Here is a 17,444-nt window from a genome sequence, read left to right on the forward strand (position 1 = left end):
CTAAGACACAGGAGAATAATAGGCAGGATGAAAGAGAGAAAGAACAGACTGACCCAGAGAGTGAGGGAGAAGAATTTCCAGAGAACACAAGCCCAGGAGAAATGTTAGGTATACCTCCACTCACACACTTGACTACTTTACTGGTGCTATACGTTTTAATACAAGCGATATAGAAATCAATAATATTAAACTTTTTAAAGCGTATGAAAACAAACTGAGACTGATTTTTGTTTTCTAGCACTTTCTCAGACAGTTCAGGAGACAGACTTTGAAAATGAAGAGGAGCCAACTAACCACGCTGACCCAATAGGACCTCCAGGTAAACTACCTATCACACATACTTTGATTATAAGCGTGAAAGTATATATACCATATATTTTTGTACATTGTTATTTACATATTTATTTATTCTTATATATGGTATGGACTAGTTGTTTTTCAGGTATCCACTTGTAGTGGATTATAATTAATATGTATTTCGTGCACATTGTGTTATTTATTAATGTATGATGTTTTTAAGTAGCTTATATTGTTTGCCCCTTCGGGATAAATAGTGTTTGAAATGAAATGAGTCTTATTTTCAGGTGTCATAGATCGCGCCTCTGTGGCTCTCTCCATTCATCAAAGAGCACCTTCACCAGAGTATTGAACTTCATTTCCCATAAACCCCGTACCTAGGACTAATCACCCACACAGGTGTTCCCAATTCTCCTCTCCATATAAACTGCATTCTGACTCTCACACATTGCGAAGTCTTGTTTTGCTCCGGCTAACATTTCCAAGCATTTACTCTCTGTTGTTGATTCCCCGTGTGCTGATTTGTGACTGTTCTTCGACTCCCGATTCCTTGCCTGCTGCCTGCCCTGATCTTCTGCCTGTTACCGTTTACTCTGTTTACTGCCGCCTGCCCCGACCTCTGCCTGGTATTGTTTATGTTCTTGGATTACCTTCGCTATACCTGACGCTGTTCTCTGACCACTGCCTGTTGTGACTATCCTTAATAAATACTGCAAATGGATTCGAACGTCTCTGACTCTGCATCACAGAAGACTTCGCCACCACAGGATCCAGCAGCTATGTATCGTCTGACCACAGAGGTAACATCTCAAGCATCCATGCTGGCTGCCCATCAGCAACAACTTGTCAAGCTAACCGCACTTACAGAACAGCTGGTCAGATCCATGCAAACACTCACCACACAAGCCGCCGCATCAGCCCCAGCAGCGGTCGCTCCTGCTCAGCCATCCCAGCCTGTGAGTACCCCATCCAGTAATCCTCGATTGTCCCTTCCTGATAAGTTTGATGGCTCTCCTGCGCTATGTAAGGGATTTCTGTTGCAATGCTCGTTATTCATCAATCAGCAACCACAGTTCTATCAGACTGATGACAGTCGAGTTTCGTTCATCTGTTCTTTGCTGACCGGAAGGGCTCTTGAGTGGGCGACGGCGCTTTGGCAGGGTGGTCAACTGTCATTCCCCTCGTATGACAATTTCCTTCAACAGTTTAGAGAGGTATTCGAGCATCCCGCTGGAGGAAAAGATCCGGGTGAACTCCTACTGTCCCTGCGTCAGGGCGGATCATCGGCCGCCGATTACACCCTCTCGTTCCGCACCCTAGCCGCACAAACTGGATGGAAGGATGACCCGCTGAAGTTACTGTATCGCAAGGGTCTCAATTCTAACCTGCAGGGGGAACTGGCATGTCGGGATGAGGGGAAATCACTGAGTCAGCTCATGGATTTGGCGATTCGTCTTGACAATCTGATGCGAGCTCGGCGAGTGCCACAAATGCCTCGATTTCATGAACAGCTGTCCACCAACCAGGAATCTGAGCCCATGCAGGTGGGCTACACTCGTCTTACGCCAGCGGAGAGAGAGAGAAGAATGCGCAATCATCTCTGCTTGTACTGTGGACAGTCCGGCCACATGAGGGCGACCTGTCCTAACCGCCCAACTCCCCGAGATTCTGCTGCGGTGAGTTCTCATCTTTGCTCTTCTAAACCCTTTGAACTAGCGGTTACTCTGCGTTTTGACAAAGAAATAGTTAATACCACCGCTTTAATAGACTCTGGAGCCGCTGGAAATTTCATTGATCTGACTTTTGCTAAGACTCATTGCCTTTCTCTTCTTCCATGTGAATCTCGGATGGCAGTGGCAGCATTAGACGGACGCCCTTTGGGTACCGGCAAGATTCATTACATCTCCCAAGAAATCACCTTATGTACAAGCACTCTTCATTCCGAACTCATTCAACTGTTCACCATTGATTCTCCACGACATCCCATCATTCTCGGTTTACCTTGGTTGGAGAAGCACAATCCCACGATTTCATGGTCCGAGAGGCAGATAACCCAGTGGTCCACAGCCTGTCAAGAGAACTGTTTGCACACACTAACCAAGTTTACTCCCATCACCATCCCCTCTGAAAATTCCGATCTTCAGAAGATTCCGGTTCAATATCACGATCTCTCTCTGGCATTCAGTGAGAACCGCGCCAATCAACTCCCTCCTCATCGGTCCGGGGACTGTGCCATTGATCTCATTCCAGGAATCATGCCCACACGAGGAAGAATTTTTCCTCTCTCCCAACCGGAATCCGAAGCCATGAAAGCTTACATTGAGGAACAGCTCTCTAGGGGATTCATAAAGCCATCCACTTCCCCTGCTTCAGCTGGATTCTTCTTCGTGAAGAAGAAGGATGGAGGGCTGCGTCCTTGTATCGATTACCGCAGTCTCAACGAGATCACAGTCAAGTTTCGCTATCCACTACCTTTAGTTCCAGCGGCCCTCGAACAGCTCCGTACCGCGAGGTACTTCACTAAGTTGGATTTACGAAACGCCTACAATCTCATTCGAATCAGAGAGGGAGATGAGTGGAAAACAGCTTTCTCAACCACAACCGGGCACTATGAATATCACGTTATGCCGTTCGGGCTCGCCAACAGTCCTTCTGTATTCCAATCCTTTGTCAACGAGGTCTTCCGAGACATGCTCAATCAGAACGTTATTGTCTACATTGATGATATCCTCATTTATTCAGAGACTTTCGAGAAGCACGTGAAAGATGTCAGAGCAGTTCTGCAATGTCTCATTGAGAACCAGTTGTATGCCAAAATACAGAAATGTGAGTTTCATCAAACGCAGGTCGCTTTCTTGGGTTACATCATCAGTGCTGAGGGGGTGACCATGGATAACGGCAAGGTACGGGCAGTTGTAAATTGGCCTCAGCCTACCACTGTGAAGGAGTTACAACGTTTCCTGGGTTTCGCCAACTTCTATCGTCGATTCATCAGAAACTTCAGCATCACGGCAGCACCCCTCACCTCTCTACTTCAGGGCGGAGGACGGCAGTTAAAATGGTCATCTGAGTGTATCACAGCATTTCAACGACTCAAGGAGAGGTTCACCACAGCTCCCATTTTACACCATCCAGACCCCGAGCGGGAGTTTATTGTGGAGGTGGATGCGTCCAATACAGGAGTCGGGGCTATACTGTCACAACGACAAGGTAATCCAGCAAAGTTATTCCCATGTGCCTACTATTCCCGCAAACTTACCTCAGCAGAGCGAAACTACGACGTGGGTGACAGAGAACTCTTGGCGATGAAGACAGCATTCGAGGAATGGCGGCATTGGTTGGAGGGAGCTCATCTGCCTTTTACGGTGCTTACTGACCACCGTAATTTGGAGTACATCCAGGCTGCCAAGAGACTGAACCCCAGACAGGCAAGGTGGTCCCTCTTCTTCACCAGGTTCAACTTCAAGGTAACATATCGCCCAGGCTCTAAGAACGTCAAGGCCGATGCACTGTCACGTCAGTTTGATAGCTCTTCCAGTCCTCCCACATCTGATCCCATACTTCCCGCAACGCTGATTCTCGCCCCTGTCCAGTGGGACATAATGACTGAGATCTCTTCAGCACAGGGGGAGGAACAATCACCGCCTGAATGCCCTCCAGATCTTACCTATGTGCCTACCTGTCTCCGCACACGAGTGCTACAGTGGATTCACAATAACCCCAGTGCTGGACATCCTGGGATCACAGCCACTACCCATTTAACTACGAATCGTTTCTGGTGGCCTACGCTTCAGGCCGATGTGATCACCTTTGTGCATCAGTGCAGAACTTGCAACATTGTCAAATCATCCCATCAGAGACCGGCCGGTTTACTCCAGCCACTACCTGTACCACAACGTCCTTGGTCTCACATTGCTATTGACTTTGTAACCGATCTACCTCCCTCCCAGACCTACACAACCATTCTGACCGTGGTGGATCGCTTCTCGAAGGCTTGCAGATTCATTCCCCTGACCAAACTACCCACAGCATTACAAACAGCAGAGGCTTTGGTGCAACAAGTTTTCAGACTGTACGGATTACCTGAGGATATAGTCTCCGATCGGGGTCCTCAATTCACCTCTCGTGTGTGGCAGGCATTATGTGGTCAGCTTAACATCAACGTCAGTTTGACGTCTGGCTATCATCCACAGTCCAACGGGCAGGTAGAGAGGCTGAATCAAGAGCTCACACGCTTCCTACGCACTTATTGCCATCAGAACCAGCAGGACTGGAGCCGTTTTCTCATGTGGGCCGAGTACGCCCAGAATTCGCTGCGCAAACCATCTACTGGCCTCACTCCCTTCCAATGTGTGCTTGGGTATCAACCTCCTCTGTTTCCCTGGTCCGGGGAGCCCACCGATCTTCCAGCTGTTAACACTTGGCTTCGAAGAAGTGAGGAGACCTGGAATAATGCTCACGTGCATCTGCAGAGAGCGGTCCGCAGAGTCCGAGAACAGGCGGATCGTCATCGGAGAGGGGGACCTGAATACGTTCCGGGACAGTGGGTGTGGCTGTCATCCCGAGACCTCCGTCTTCGTCTTCCCAGCAAGAAGCTAAGTCCTAGGTACGTGGGTCCCTTTAAGATTATTAGACAAATAACACCAGTGTCATACCGTCTAGCCTTACCTCCTACTTATCGCATATCTCCCACTTTTCATGTTTCACTGCTCAAACCTGCCGGTGTTCCGAGTGGAGAGAGGGACCAGGACGAGGCTGCGGAAGAGAGCTCCCCTCCAATCATCATCGAGGGCGAGGAGGCTTACCGAGTAAAGGAGATTCTCGACTCCAGACGCCGAGGCAGGGAGTTACAATACCTGATCGATTGGGAGGGGTATGGTCCAGAGGAAAGATCCTGGGTGAGATCACAGGACATACTGGATCCCGCGCTTACCACTGAGTTTCATCAGAACCACCCTACGAGACCTGCCCCCAGACCCCGTGGAAGACCTCGGCGTCGCACTGGCCCTCGCTTCAGGAGCCGCTCGCAGGAGGGGGGCTCTGTCATAGATCGCGCCTCTGTGGCTCTCTCCATTCATCAAAGAGCACCTTCACCAGAGTATTGAACTTCATTTCCCATAAACCCCGTACCTAGGACTAATCACCCACACAGGTGTTCCCAATTCTCCTCTCCATATAAACTGCATTCTGACTCTCACACATTGCGAAGTCTTGTTTTGCTCCGGCTAACATTTCCAAGCATTTACTCTCTGTTGTTGATTCCCCGTGTGCTGATTTGTGACTGTTCTTCGACTCCCGATTCCTTGCCTGCTGCCTGCCCTGATCTTCTGCCTGTTACCGTTTACTCTGTTTACTGCCGCCTGCCCCGACCTCTGCCTGGTATTGTTTATGTTCTTGGATTACCTTCGCTATACCTGACGCTGTTCTCTGACCACTGCCTGTTGTGACTATCCTTAATAAATACTGCAAATGGATCCGAACGTCTCTGACTCTGCATCACATCAGGTTTATTAAAGAAGGTCTTTTTTTCTAATGTGTAAAATAATTTAGATAGCTAATTATTGTTCTGTCACCATTTATTTCTTGTTCTAGACATTTCCACATCAAGAGCTGATGGTCCAGTCCAGCCACACCTTAAAGTATTTCCCAGGACTCTCCAGGGTGACAGACAAAGACACTTTCAAGCTTCATGGTACAATTTACACCCATGGATAGAATACTCCTAGTGCCAGGACTCAGTCTACTGTTTCGCTTGTAGAAACTTTGGCCTTCTAAACACAGATTCAGTCTTTACATCTGTTGTGGGATATAAGAATTGGAAAAAGGCAACATTCAGAGATGGTGGATTTGCTGGACATACAAAGTCTGAGGCACACATAAATGCAATGATGGCTTGGAAGGAATTTGAAATAAGAAAAAAGACTGATTCGTCTTTAATGTCTATATTAAATAAAGAGCACAAAATGCAAATAGAGGAAAATCGAACATACATAAAAACTGTTGCAGAAGTCTTGATGTTAACTGCAACCCAGAATATATCCCAGAGGGGTCACAGGGAGACAGCTGATGCTGACAACAAGGGAAACTTTTTAGAAATATTAAATCTCATCGGCAACCATGACCCAACTGTTAAGAAGAAATTGGCGGGGCCTCAAAACGCAAAATACACAAGTCATCATATTCAGAATGAAATTTTGGACACATTGGCAGAAATGGTGCGTGTCTCCATCATTAATGAAGTCAAGGAAAGTGAGGTGTTTGCGATTATGGCTGATGAAACTAAAGATACCAAAAAAAAAGAACAGATCTCTTTGGTGTTAAGATATTACTACCAAGGAGCAGTAAAGGAAAGCTTCTTACATTTTGAAGCTGCAGAGCGCCTTGATGCTGCAGGACTGACAGAAAAAATCATCCATATCCTTGAGAAATATGGCTTGGATTACAGGAGTAACCTGGTTGGGCAAGCCTATGATGGTGCCTCCGTAATGAGTGGTAAGCACTCTGGCGTTCAGTTTTGTATTAAGGAGGTGGCAAAGCAGGCATTTTATGTACATTGCAATGCCCATTGCCTTAATTTAGTGTTAGTTGACACTGTGAAAGCAGTCCCCCAAGCTGAATGTTTCTTTACAATTTTGCAGAGACTGTATTCATTCATGTCAGGATCCTATGTTCATATCAAATGGCTTGACATACAAAAAGAAATGTATGATAGTCCACCCAGAGAGCTGCAAAAATTAAGTGACACAAGGTGGGCTTGTCAACATATGGCTTGCAATTCTGTACTCAAACGATTACCTGCTGTAATTCGTTTGCTAGAGGAAATATCTGAAGAAAAGAGTGGAGATAGAACCGTTGATGCACGTGGACTTCTTGCTCAAATGGACCTGGAATTCATTGGTCTTTTAGTGACTTTCACTGAGCTTTTTGGTGACACAAGATGTCTCTCTGACATTCTTCAATCACCTTCTCTTGATTTGGGTTCAGCCCTGGACCTAATTGAAGCTCTTATGCATCGTTTTCAGTGTTACAGGGATGAATCCTACTTTGAAGGACTCTGGAAAGATGTCTTAAACACTGCTGAACAATGCAACATTGAAATCGAGCCAGCTCCAAAAAGAAAGACTAAACAGAGCTCAAAGCTCCATGAATATGTCACAATGTCCCAATTAGCTGGCCGTTCTGAAAGTACTAAAGACACTTTTCGGACCAATATATTCTACCCAGTGATTGACAATATGCTGAGTGAGTTAAACAGACGATTTTCAAAACCAAACTGTGAAATTATGATGGGAATCCAAGCTCTGAACCCCAATAGTGCAACGTTTTGTCATGAGGAAGAACTTTTTCCATTTGCCTCTATATATTCATGCAACATAGATGACCTAAGACATGAACTTCACCAAATGAAAAGAATTCTGGAGAGAAAAGTGCAAGCTGGCATACAGAAGCCCACTAGTGTTGTAGATTTGACTGTACTTATTGAGCCATTTAAAGAGGTATTTCATGAGCTCTTTAGATTGTGCAAAATTGCTGTTGCCATTCCAGTTAGTACAGCTACATGTGAACGCAGCTTCTCTACTCTCAAACTAGTGAAGAGTTACCTGCGCTCAACCATGAATGATGAGAGACTGAGCAATCTAGGTGTCTTAAGTGTGGAGTCCAGGAGAGCCAAGTCTCTGAACTTTGATGAATTTGTAAATTTCTTTGCTTTAAACCACAATAACCGTAGAATCAAACTAATGTAGGTTTGTTTGTACTAGTGTAACTAGTGACATGTAATTTGGAAAACAGCTTGTCTTAAGTGTGGAGTCCAGGTGAGCCAATTCTCTGAACTTTGACAAATTTGTAAATTTCTTTGCTTTAAACCACAATAACCGTAGAATCAAACAAATGTAGGTTGTTGTACTAGTGTAACTAGTGACATGTAATTTGGAAAACAGCTTGTAAGTTTGCTGAATTTACATAGTTTGCACTTGAAATAAAATTCACTTCAGTACATAATTGACATGATTTTCTGGTCCTTTTTAAACTTTTTATTATCATTGGGAGATATGTATTCTGTTTTCAAAGTGAATTTCCTAAGTTTTATTTGATTAAATAACTTGAGGGTGAGTAAAATTATGACGCTCAGGATTTTGGTAAACTTTAATAAAAAATGGCTTTGTAGGCTAGCTATTGTACATTATACATCATTGTGATTTGGGCACCTACAATACTTTAAAAAGTATTTTAAGGTTGGATAACAGGGTTTTTCCTGGCTCAAAATGAGGCGGAGGTGGTAAAATCCTAATAATGTATTTTAATAATAAGGTAATTAAATTAGTATTTTTCATAGATCATCATATAGCCTAATGTGTTTCCCACATCATTTTTGTAGGTAGAGCTTGGTACCTCTATGGGGGTATGGGGGCACGGGGGCATGCCCCCCCAGAAGAAAATTTTGAAATTTTAAAGATAAATTCATTAATCTGGTGCACTTTGAGTCACCCGAATCCACTGTTAAAAATAAATAACCCACCCACAAACCACCTATATTCTTTGATTTACAATTATTCAAATTCTCAGTGTTAAGCATGATAATATGGTAACATATCACACTGAAGTGTGATGATTAAAAATGAACATTTATTTAAAATAAAAGTTGTTTTGGCAAAATTACATTTCCTTAATAGCCTAAACAGAGACTTTACTCCCTTCAAACTTAAATTGTCAATGTTTCATTACATCACTGTAAGAAAACACTCTGAATAGTTTTTTGTACCTTTATAAAAGGCATTTTTTTTCTAAATGTTTGCTCCATCTTTCATTTCAAAGTCTTAAATTTGATCAATATATTCAATTAAAATAATAAGACACTAGGCTGTTACCAATCAAATTAAATTATTTACATTGAAAAATTATAACTGTATTAAATTAGACTATTTTAAATATTTTTAAATATACAAATAAGGAATGATGAAAAGAATGATACTTTATGAAACTAAATCGCCAGTAGGAGGCGGCAGGCGACCGTCTTAATGAGCGAGTCATTGAGTCATTCATTCAAACGATTCGTTCAATCGGCTGATTTATTCAGAATGAAGCAGTTTATGAATGGGTCATTGAATCTTTGACTCAACCGATTCGTTCAAAACGCTGAATCATTCAGTAATGCTGCTGCAACAAGAGTTGCTGTGAGATGCGCGATGGTTCTGCTGTGATCTTTGTTTGGAACTATTTTCGCTGCTGAAACAGAACAAAAACAGTCATTGCGTCAGAAATGTAAGTGACTTAATTTTAACTATTTGTTTATTGAACTGTTATGAAATCAGTCTCGGTTTCAGACTTGATGGCATTCTGGAAAACAGCCCCTCTGGTCGTGTGTAGCCTAGGCTATATTGTTTCTTAACTATAATATGTTATAAATAACTGCGCGAGCCTCAACAGCGCAACATTGTTACCTCAGTACATTAGGTAGGAATATATTATTATCAACTATAGGCTATCAATCGCCACTTACATTAAATTAAATAAAACAGAATCATCCTCACGTTTTCGGTGATTCCCTAGTTATTTTTTATTTTATATTAAAATTAGTTTTAATCAGGGCATTTGTCCGGATTGGCTACAATCCTCTCTCACTTTTCCCTTAAAAAAAAACAAAAAAAACACACGTGTCCTGGACAAGCGTTATTGTCGAGCCCTGATATGTTTTCCTTGATTTGTTTTCCCTGAAGAAAATTACGTTGTTAAAAACGAAAGTAAAAGAGTCAAGCACGTTCATTGCGTTTTACCGTAATGAGAGTTCCGTGTCTTTATTAAACTCAACACATTAAGTGCCATGTTTGTTTGCAAAATTATGTTTTTTTGTGCCACCCCAAAGTAACTACTGGCCCCTGCCTGGCCACCCCTATGAAGAATTCCTGGCTCCGCCACTGCTGTCATGCCAGGAGTTATCTATTTCATAATCTATTTTGTTACAAGAATTTACATAAGGTCCCAAGAACATGCCTTTTCTTTTTCTTTTTTTTAAAGGTAATAAGTGGATTAACGAATCTGGGATGAAAGTGGTGTTGATGGGCAAGCCAAGAAATGTCAGAATAAAGGCTAATAATGGCTGAATAAAAACAAAAAAATAATGATAAAAGAATAATGAAGAATAAGTCTCATACTGGCAGAGGTGCTAACTCTCATCAAGAGAGAACAATAGAATCATGAATGGAGAGTTCTTTGCGCCAGACATTACAGTGCAGGGGAGTTATAGGGGGCATAAATAAACCATTAGCATTTTTATTAGCATTCGCTAAAAAACACATAATATGGTCTTATGAAATGATTCATAAAATACATAGTTTAAGAGATATAATCCTCAGATTTAAATGAAGCATGACCACACTTGTGGCTTCATTTTAATTGTGGTTATAGTTGTTATACCACATTTAAAAATGATATTCTTATTATTTGTTTTCATGTTTGAGCTTATATTTATCCATATTAATAACAGTCTGAGTAATTCTAAGTCTTCAACTGTAAACTCTTAAGTGTTGGCGAGTTAAATAAACTTATCACTTCATCTAAAACAACAACATGTTTATTAGATCCTATACCAACTAAACTACTGAAGGAAGTGTTACCTGTAGTGGAAGAGCCTCTCCTCAATATTATTAACTCATCTTTATCTTTAGGTCATGTTCCAAGAACATTTAAACTGGCAGTTATAAAACCTCTCATTAAGAAACCACAATTAGATCATCAAAATCTAGCAAATTATAGACCCATTTCAAATCTACCTTTTATGTCTAAAATACTAGAAAAAGTTGTGTCCACTCAACTCGGCTCTTTCTTGCAAGAAAATGATATCTATGAAAAGTTTCAGTCAGGATTCAGGCCGCACCATAGCACTGAAACTGCGCTCGTTAAAATCACAAATGATTTACTCTTAGCTTCTGACCAAGGCTGTATCTCAATACTAGTTTTACTTGATCTAAGTGCTGCGTTCGATACTATAGATCACACAATACTCTTAGATCGACTACAAAATTATACTGGTGTTCAAGGACAAGCATTAAGCTGGTTTAGATCATACTTATCTGACCGCTACCATTTTGTCTATTTAAATGGAGAAAAATCGACCATAACTCCAGTAAACTATGGAGTGCCGCAGGGATCTGTGTTAGGCCCTCTATTATTCTCAATATATATGATGCCACTTGGAAATATTATAAGGAAACATGGAATTAGTTTCCATTGTTATGCTGATGACACTCAAATATACATTTCATCACGGCCGGATGAAAACGCTAAATTATCCAAATTGACAGAGTGTGTTAAAGATATAAAAGATTGGATGACGCGTAATTTTCTTTTATTAAATCCAGACAAGACAGAGGTAATACTTATCGGTTCAAAAAAACGCCCACAGAACCTCTCACAATACAACTTTGACATCGTAGGATGTCCTGTTACTTTATCCTCTACAGTAAAAGACCTGGGTGTTATACTCGATTGTAACCTGTCTTTTGAAAAGCATATTTCGTATGTTACAAAAACAGCCTTTTTCCACCTTAGAAACATTGCTAAGCTACGTAATATGCTATCAGTTTCTGATGCAGAAAAGTTAGTTCATGCATTCATGACCTCGAGACTAGATTACTGTAATGCTTTATTAGCCGGTTGTCCTGCATCCTCAATAAACAAGCTACAGTTAGTCCAAAATGCAGCTGCTAGAGTTCTTACTAGATCAAGAAAATATGATCATATAACACCGATTTTATCATCACTACATTGGCTACCTATAAAGTTCCGTATTAATTATAAGGTATTGCTACTGACTTATAAAGCCCTAAACGGCTTAGCTCCAGTCTATTTAACGGATCTTCTATCGCCCTATAATCCATCGCGCTCTTTAAGATCAATAAATTCGAGGCTTTTGGTCATACCTAGGATATCCAGATCAACCAAAGGAGGGAGAGCATTTTCACATTTGGCTCCGAAACTCTGGAATAGCCTTCCTGATACTGTTCGTTGCTCGGACTCGCTCTCCCAGTTTAAAACTAGATTAAAGACGCATCTTTTCGGCCAGGCATTCATATAATATTGTTAATCTCACAGTTCAAACTACAATCCGGCCTCTAGCCTCTAGTTCATAAATGCCAGAGGAGAACTGGCCCCCGACTGAGCCTGGGTTCTCCCAAGGTTTTTTTTTCTCCATTAGGTCACCTGATGAGTTTTAGGACACCATTAGGTCACCTGATGAGTTTTAGGACACCATTAGGTCACCTGATGAGTTTTAGGACACCATTAGGTCACTTGATGGAGTTTTTTCGGTTCCTTGCCACTGTTGCCTTTGGCTTGCTCAGTTGGGGATATTTTGGGGATATTTAATTTTATTCTATCAATCAATAAATTCCACTAGAAACAAACTTTGTTGTATTATTTTATTTTAATTTAATACTGTGAAGCTGCTTTGATACAATCTGTATTGTGAAAAGCGCTATACAAATATACTTGATTTGATTTGATTTGTTGGCTTTCTAAATATATGTTGATTATGTGTCTATGTGATTATGTGTCCTTTTCTTTGTTTCCAGAATATGCTTGAAAGCGCAAATAAAATAAAGATAAAACTTCACATCCAGTCTGTTCAGAAACTCCACCCTCTTACAAAACCAACCAGGAAGTGACTAGTCATTATTTCTGCCTTTCATTTTTACTGAAAGCTAAAACGTGTCAGTGTTGTGAAGAACAGAGGAGGACACATTATATTATAACATTTTTGTTTATTTCTGAATTAACCCAGATTAGATTTTAATTGTATTAGTTATTTTTTCTTTAAACCAAATTTTTGAAAGTGAAAGTAAATTGTAGATCATTGGATCTTTTACAAGACGAGGAAATGGATTCAAAATTTGTGGAAGAGCTTTCTTGTCCTGTTTGCTGTGAAATCTTCAAGACTCCTGTTATTCTGTCCTGTAGTCACAGTATTTGTAAAGAGTGTCTACAACAGTTCTGGAAAACTAAGAAAACTCAGGAGTGTCCTGTCTGCAGGAGAAGATTCTCTAAAGGTGAACCTTTAGTTAATCTAGCGTTAAAAAACTTGTGTGATTCATTGATAAAGGAGGGAAATGAGAAACGTTCATCAGGATCTGAGGAGATCTGCAGTTTACACAGTGAGAAACTCAAACTCTTCTGTCTGGAGGACAAACAGCCTGTGTGTTTAGTGTGCAGAGACTCAGAGAAACACCAATCACACATTCAGACCCATCAGTGAAGTGCTTTCATCTTACAAGGTAAGACTAATGTCTCTCATTTCATATGCTGAATACAGTGCTAAACAGAGAGTATTATTTGTGAATACAATAGACCGGTATTTATTTTTACTCAGACTAAATCTCTATAATTTACTGATATAAAATAGTTCTGCACTAAAAACTTCGACCGCTCTGATATTCAAATCTTCTTGAATGAAACAGCATTGGCACAAAACGTATTGAAAAAATAGAAATGTCATGGGTTATTAAACTTTTTTCATTAATAATATGTGATTAATTACAAGACGCACCAAAAAGTGATTGATACTAACATACTTTCACTTTCTGTATTTGTATTTGCACAACCACAAATTTACAGCTGCATGGATATAATAATTAAGAATTGGCCATTGCAAAAAAAAACATTTGTTTGGTAGAAACATGATTTATTGACGTTCATCCTTTCCAAATTACATAATTAAAAAATATATGTCCTTCAATTTTCAGGCACAAATGCTTCCTGAGAATGACCCATTCAACATATGAATAATATAACAATAAAAACATCCAAACATACAATGTTTAAACCTCTTAGAGCTGCATAAGTTTCACAGATTTTCATCTTAACCTGTAGGAGGAATTTAATACAGCACTGACGTCCTTACAAAACAAGCTCAAACATGGAGAAGAAATGAAAGAAGAGTGTGATGAAACAATTGAACACATCAAGGTGAGGATATAAAGAGTTAAATACTCAACATTCACACACAGAGTTTATTATTGACATTAGTGGAGTGTGTGTTCATACAGCGCTGACTGAAGTGAATGTGATTTGATTTCAGTCTCAAGCTGAGCACACAGAGCGTCAGATTAAAGAAGAGTTTGAGAAGCTTCATCAGTTTCTCAGAGACGAAGAAGAAGCTACAATCACTGCACTGAGAGAGGAAGAGGAGCAGAAGAAGCAGAGGATGAAGGAGAAGCTGGAGGAGATGAACACACACATCTCAGCTCTTTCACACACAATCAGAGACATGGAGGAGATGATGAAAGACAATGACGTCTCGTTTCTAAAGGTGACAAATCAATCTGGCTTCATTCTCTGTGCATAAAACAACTTGTATAGAGAGACTCATTGACAATGAGAGTGTTTGATAAGATATTAAAATGTTTTCAAACTCTATATTTTCCAGAACTATAAAGTCACGATGGAAAGGTGAGTGAGCTGCTCATATCTCTTCTCTCAGTGGATCTGAACTCAAATTCACTGCAGTTCTGACTCCTGAATGTTCCTCAGAGTCCAGATCTCACAGCCGGATCCACGGATGAGTTCTGGAGCTTTGATTCATGTGTCGCGTTATCTGGGTAACCTGCCGTTCAGAGTCTGGAAGAAGATGCTGGAAACTGTCCAACACAGTGAGTCTCAGCAGATTTGACACCAGTGCAGAAGATAGTTCACATATAAACACACACAACATTAACATTTGATAGAAATATATTTAATAATTACTAAGTGAATCTGAACTGTATTTCAGAAAATCATCAGATCATACAGTGAAAACTCATAATGAAAAGTTTATTGTTCATGGTCTATGTTTATGTATTAGGATAAAATAGTGTTTATTGAATACTGATATTAAACCTGAAGCCTCAATCCATTCTGACAGTAAGAGACCATTGTTATGATTTATGATTTCTTTCAACAAAATCTTTATATGTGTTTTACATTTACATTTCTAATACATCATATTTCATCCTGTAATCTGATGTTATTCTCTTTGCAGCTCCGTTGACTCTGGATCCAAACACAGCACATCCTCGTCTCACACTCTCTGCTGATCTGACCAGTGTGTCGTTCAGTGATGGAGATAAAACACTTCCTGATAATCCAGAGAGGTTTGACAGGTATCCATGTGTCCTGGGATCTGAGGGCTTTAACTCAGGAACACACTGCTGGAATGTGGAGGTTGGAGACAATACATACTGGAGTCTTGGAATAACCACAGCATCAAACCAAAGGAAGGGAGAGGATTTCTTTGAGTCTAATGTCTGGCGTGTGCGATACATAGAGAGCAAATACAGCTCACAATCCCCAGAGCAAAGCCACTCTGTCTTCACTGTTAAAAAGAAGCTTCAGCGTGTGAGAGTTCAGCTGGACTATGACAGAAGAACAGTGTCATTCTCTGATCCTGTAACTAACACACATTTACTCACATTCACATCCACCTTCAACGACAGTCTTTCCATTCTTATATAATCTCTGCACAACTCCTCTGAGGATCTTACCAGTTAAACTCTTTATTACAGCAGAAAATCACAGTTAAATCTGATTCTGCTTCTAGATTAATTCAGTTTTGCAAATTATGCTTCAATAACAACACTGTAATAAAAGGGTCTCATTGATCAATCACACTTAAATGTAAAATTTAGAGCCAACTTAACACTTGTGCGTCCTTAAGGACATTTTTGTCTTTAAAACTTTTTTTTTTTTCTGTGTTAATGATATATCAAAAAAAAAAAAAAAAAAATGAAAAGAAAGACGAAGACAAAACTGAAAATTTGTTTCCTGTGTTAATGCCAACTTCATAAATGTTTGGCACAAGTGTTTATTTTATTCAAATTGTCTTATTTTACTCTCATCTTTTTCTTTCATGAATCAATTTTACACTAGTAACACAACATATTTACACTCAGGACCTTAAGGACAAAAATGTCCCCATTGAAAACTACATTTCTTTTTTTTTTTTATCCCAGGGCCATTTAACAAACAAACATTTAACATTTTTATTCTGTTGGTAAAGATACATTTTCTCAAGTTTGGCCTATAAAGCAAATACTTTATTCATGTTTTCTTCTTCTGCGTATTTGTGTATCAGTTGGATAAATGATGCCGTTATAATTCGTGTGGATGTCAGTGTGGTTTGTATGCATGTAGGATACTAGAAAAATGGTGTGTGCGTGTGTGTGTGTGTGTGTGTGTGTGTAATATCTGATGGAGAAAATTTCTACTGCACTGCAAATCACAAATCCCAGCGTTGTTTATACCAGTGCTGGCATTTGATGGGGAAAGTTTAGTACCAAACTAAATCTCACTGAAAGCTCTTTCAGTGAGAAGAAATTAAAGTCTTTTATTGAGAAGAAACTCAAAAACTGCTACCAAATAAAAGCCATGAATCTATAGAATAGTTTTTGAGTTTAACATGTTTTATTAAATATACATTTTATAATATAATATATTATAATATATAAATATAAATAATTCTCATAAATTTAAACCTCTAACTGTTTCTTTTTTTCACTTTTGTAACTTTTTTTCAACAATAGTCTTCCAAGAGTCTTCTTCTTCTTGAGGGTCTTCAGAATTAAATTTGTGCTCCGAAGCTTCAAATGTTTATGAGTTTATTTTTTGACACAGACATTTTTGTCCTCTAAAGACCTCAGAGTAACTTTATAAATTGACACATAAGGGTTAAAAATCTGATTTCTGTATTTAAAAAAAAAATATGTTATTATTATTATTATAAATGTGATAATTAAGCATTAAATAAGTCATAAAGTAATGAAAGTATGTTTAAATCTACGTTTACAATATGTAAGACAACATAAAGTGTCGACACATTTTAGCCATAGACCCTTTTCAGATTTCCGGGTTTCTCAGAAGCAGAAGTCGTAATATTTGGGGAAACTTCTATAGCGGTGAATGAGAGACTACATTAAATATATATTTTGTGTTTCCATTTGCTCAAATGGCAAAAGAAAAACTCCACAATAGAGTTTTCACAACTTTCAAAAAATAGAGAGGGAAAAAATAGAGGGATTTATAACGGCAGTCAGAAGAGAGAAAGATGCAAAGGTAATATAATACAATAATGTTATAAATTGACATCATTTTTTTAAGTGGAAATATAAAAAACTTTGCAG

The 17,444-nt window shown here is 39.8% G+C and overlaps 1 protein-coding gene across 1 annotated transcript; it reads left to right on the plus strand.

Annotated features, from left to right (window-relative positions):
- Positions 1-13,400: 13,400 nt before the first annotated feature.
- Positions 13,401-16,701, plus strand: LOC311095372 (E3 ubiquitin-protein ligase TRIM35-like; the record flags this gene model as incomplete). The annotated part of the gene is made up of 6 exons (XM_084133864.1): positions 13,401-13,445; positions 14,161-14,256; positions 14,369-14,599; positions 14,717-14,739; positions 14,821-14,939; positions 15,308-16,701. 6 exons carry the CDS (start codon positions 13,401-13,403, stop codon positions 15,778-15,780), a joined length of 987 nt encoding a protein of 328 aa, XP_083989990.1. The 3' UTR covers positions 15,781-16,701.
- Positions 16,702-17,444: the final 743 nt, after the last annotated feature.

This window comes from Abramis brama, assembly GCF_963993115.1.
Source record: "Abramis brama genome assembly, chromosome: 13".
Lineage (NCBI taxonomy): Eukaryota > Metazoa > Chordata > Actinopteri > Cypriniformes > Leuciscidae > Abramis > Abramis brama.